The following is a 3,531-nucleotide window of genomic DNA, read 5'->3' as shown; positions in this document are numbered from 1 at the left end:
AATATCAGAATTAGATACAGTGTTCCTGTCAGCTAATTGCTAAATTATCTTCCCAAAAAATGGAGTCTTGAAGACCCTAAGTAGCCCTTGGAATAACAGTTAAAGTTGCCACCCCTACCAAAATCTGAAAATGCTCTCTTGTAGCTTGTATGGGGGGAGGGAGATGGAAAGGATCCAGCAAGAGACAGGGAGAGGGGAACAGAGGAGCAAGAGACCGGGGCGGATCCTTGGGGGGAAGAGGTAAAGCAGGGTGGGAACCTTGGCAGAAGAGGTGGGGCAAGAGGTGGGGTTTCAGGGGTCCAAATACCAGCAATTAGAGACATGGTAACCCACAGAATTGTACACAGACCTATTCCCCACTTTGTCATGCTGACACAGCACAGAAAGGTCAGGAAAGTATCTAATGTCTTTTTTACTGTCCGGTAAGTGATTCAGGGAAGAGGGTCCAGCACCATGTCACCAGCTAGCTCTGCACAGAGCTCGGTCTGAGAGCCAAGGCACCAGGAGAAAACTTTACACCCCTTTATGAGTAAGTAGCAGGAGCAGCCTGTTCCGGATCTGTTTGGTCCTCACACCGTAAATGATGGGGTGTAGCGTGGCGGGCACAATCAGGTACGCGTTGGCCATGAGAATGTGGAACTGTACGGCCATGTTCTGGCCAAACCGGTGCATGAGGGCGGAGGAGAGAACTGGGATGTAAGAGGCTAAAATGACAAAGAGATGGGAGCCGCAGGTCCCAAAAGTCTTGAGCTGGGCATCCTTTGTGGGCAGGCTGAAGATGGCCCTGAGGATCTGGGTATAGGACACGGTGATAAAAAACACATCCAGAGCAATCACCAAGAAAGTCACAGAGAGGCTGTAGTAACTACTGATGCGGATGTCAGCACAGGCCAGCTTCACCACAGCCATGTGCTCACAGTACGAGTGGGGGATGATGTTGGTTCTACAATATGGCCACCGCCTGGCCAGGAAGAGAAAGGGCAGTATGAGCATGACGCCACGCAGCACCACTGCCAGGCCGATCTTGGCTACAACAGGGTTTGTCAGGATGGTGGAATGTCTCAGGGGATCACAGATGGCCACGTAGCGATCCAAAGCCATGGCCACGAAGATCCCAGACTCTGTCACTGCAGTGCAGTGAATGAAGAACATTTGAGTGAGGCAGGCATTAAAATCTATCTCCCTGGAATTGAACCAGAAGATGCTCAGCATTTTCGGCAGGATGGACGTAGACAGGATCAGGTCAGTGACAGCCAGCATGCAGAGGAAATAGTACATGGGGACATGGAGGCTCGGCTCTATATTCACGATGAAGAGGATGCTGAAGTTCCCCAAGACGGCTACTGCGTACATGGCACAGAAGGGGATGGAGATCCATACATGGGCCACCTCCAGGCCAGGAATACCCAGCAGGATGAAGGTGGAGGGGTTTGTGAAGTCAGTTGTGTTGGAATCTGACATGGAGTAGCAGAGGTGTCCAGCGCTGAGGCACAACGGTGTCTCCTTCATGGTCTGAACTTTCACATGACTTTCTGTATGTGTCTAGGGTGATGATCGCAGTACAAATGCCTGGTGGAGAGACAATGTTAATATGAGACACTACATGCACTACTGGAGGCTGTTCTCATGGGTGAAGCAAATTGGTAGCTCTTCACACACTGAAAAATGACGTTTTCATTACTCAGATAAATGAATTATGAAGAACTGACCCTATTAATATCAATTCCATAGTTTATGGTGCTCCATGCAGCAATAATTCCTACACATCATGGTGTGGAAAACCTTAATAGGAACCAGCAGGAAACATGAGTGTGGATACTGGTTATCTTGTTCCTTAGGCCTTGTCTACACTGTGAAGTTTTTTCACCAAAAGGCAGCTTTTGGTGAAGAAACAGTGGAGGTGTATACTCTGCAAAGCCACTTTTGATGACGGAACTCCTCAATTTCAGTGAGATTATAAAACTACCATGATGAACATTGTAAGGCCTTTTTATCAGAAGTTTTGTTGCTGAAGTGCCAATGTTGACACTTGCACTTGATTTTACCGCAGTCATAGGCCTCCCAAAGGAATCCCACTCTGGTCAGAAATTTCAACTCTGCTACCCTGCATCCAGGTAAACACCTTCCACCCACAAACCCCTGTAAATTCCCGGGAATTTTGAAATTCCTCTTCCTGTTTGCTCTGCATGGACAGCTCACTTCACATGTTCCCAGGTAACCATGGTGAATCCACGCAGCATTTGCTCTCCTATTTGGACCACTGGAGAGCTACTCAGTATTTGGGGAGAGGAGGATGTGCAGTCATCACCCAGTATCTAACAGATAAAGCCAATAGAAATGGGATTTCCGAGACAGGCTCTGAGAATGGGGGAGGCTGCCATATATGGCCTCTGAGAATGGGGGAGGCTGCCATATGTGGACTGAAAAATCTGGGTCTGTTTAGTTTAGAGAAGAGACAAAGGACAGGGCAGATGATAGAGGAGAACAAAATCAAAGAATGGAACTGATTACAGTCAAATAGAGAAACAGAGAACAGTTCCCAACCATTAATAGCTATCTACAGATACCCTTCAAAAGGGATAATTCCCCAAAGCTGAGGGAAATTATCAGCAAAACTGATTTGGAGGAAAATATTAGACAGGAAAACAGGAATGAAAATTGGGAGTTCGTTAAGAAGAGTTTACTGGATAGCCAAAAATTTACGATTCCACAGTCAAAGAAGTGGAGAACTTTGGCTACAAACCAGATTCAGTGGCAAAGTGAAGGCAGCAATTATGTGGGAAAAAAACAATATATACAAATGGGAAAAGGGGGAAAATAGATAGCAAAGCAATACAAATGGGATGTTATGAAAGTTGATAAGGGACGTGAAAGACATCAGGGAAAAATCTATGGTTGGTGGGGCTAAGATTAATAAAAAGGAGGTTATTAAGTACATTAAGAACTAAAAAACCCTAGAAAAGGTTTAGGCCAATTCATAGAAGGAGAAAGGAAACTTCTTAATGTTGCAGAAACCATATGTAACCCTTCTGCCTCTCTGAGTTGGCAGCAACAAGGGCCGGGTTCAGTATCCAGGGGTTCTATTTCAATAACAAAATGCAAAACCGGCTCGAGCCCCACCCAGTGACCTGGGACAATTACATACCACCCGCGCCCCCAGGCACCTCTAGGAGGCAATTCTTCCCCACTCGCAAGCACGGAGTCCGAGTGTAGCAAAATCCTTTTAATAAAGGAGGGAAACAATGCGGCATAACGTTGGAGAAACACCACAAACAGAATTATAACACAAACCATAAGCAAAAACCCACCTCCAAGTACGTTTGGCAATGTCCTTTCCCCCTTAGGGTCTTAAGTCCAACCACCCCAAAGTCCAACAACCCAAAAATCTCTGTTTCTGGTCAGTGCAACCCCAGAGTTCAAAAGTTTATCTGCAGAGTTCCCCCCTCCCAGCCTGGGTGGAAATGGCGGGGGGGGGGGCACACAGGATGTTAAGGGGCACCTTACGTGGGCTAGGGCCAACTGCTCTGCCTC

At 46.9% G+C, this 3,531-nt stretch overlaps 1 protein-coding gene across 1 annotated transcript; it reads right to left on the bottom strand.

Annotated features, from left to right (window-relative positions):
* Positions 1–513: 513 nt before the first annotated feature.
* Positions 514–1,461, bottom strand: LOC123374475 (olfactory receptor 52M1-like). The gene has a single exon (XM_045024508.1). It carries the CDS (start codon positions 1,459–1,461, stop codon positions 514–516), a length of 948 nt encoding a protein of 315 aa, XP_044880443.1.
* Positions 1,462–3,531: the final 2,070 nt, after the last annotated feature.

The sequence above is a fragment of the Mauremys mutica genome, chromosome 1 (assembly GCF_020497125.1).
Source record: "Mauremys mutica isolate MM-2020 ecotype Southern chromosome 1, ASM2049712v1, whole genome shotgun sequence".
NCBI lineage: Eukaryota > Metazoa > Chordata > Testudines > Geoemydidae > Mauremys > Mauremys mutica.
Note: the sequence above shows the minus strand (reverse complement) of the source record. Positions and strands in the feature narration are given on the sequence as shown.

Excerpts from the sequence above, each read along its gene's own strand:
- LOC123374475 (XM_045024508.1), bottom strand. The coding sequence starts at position 1,461 with ATGTCAGATTCCAACACAACTGACTTCACAAACCCCTCCACCTTCATC.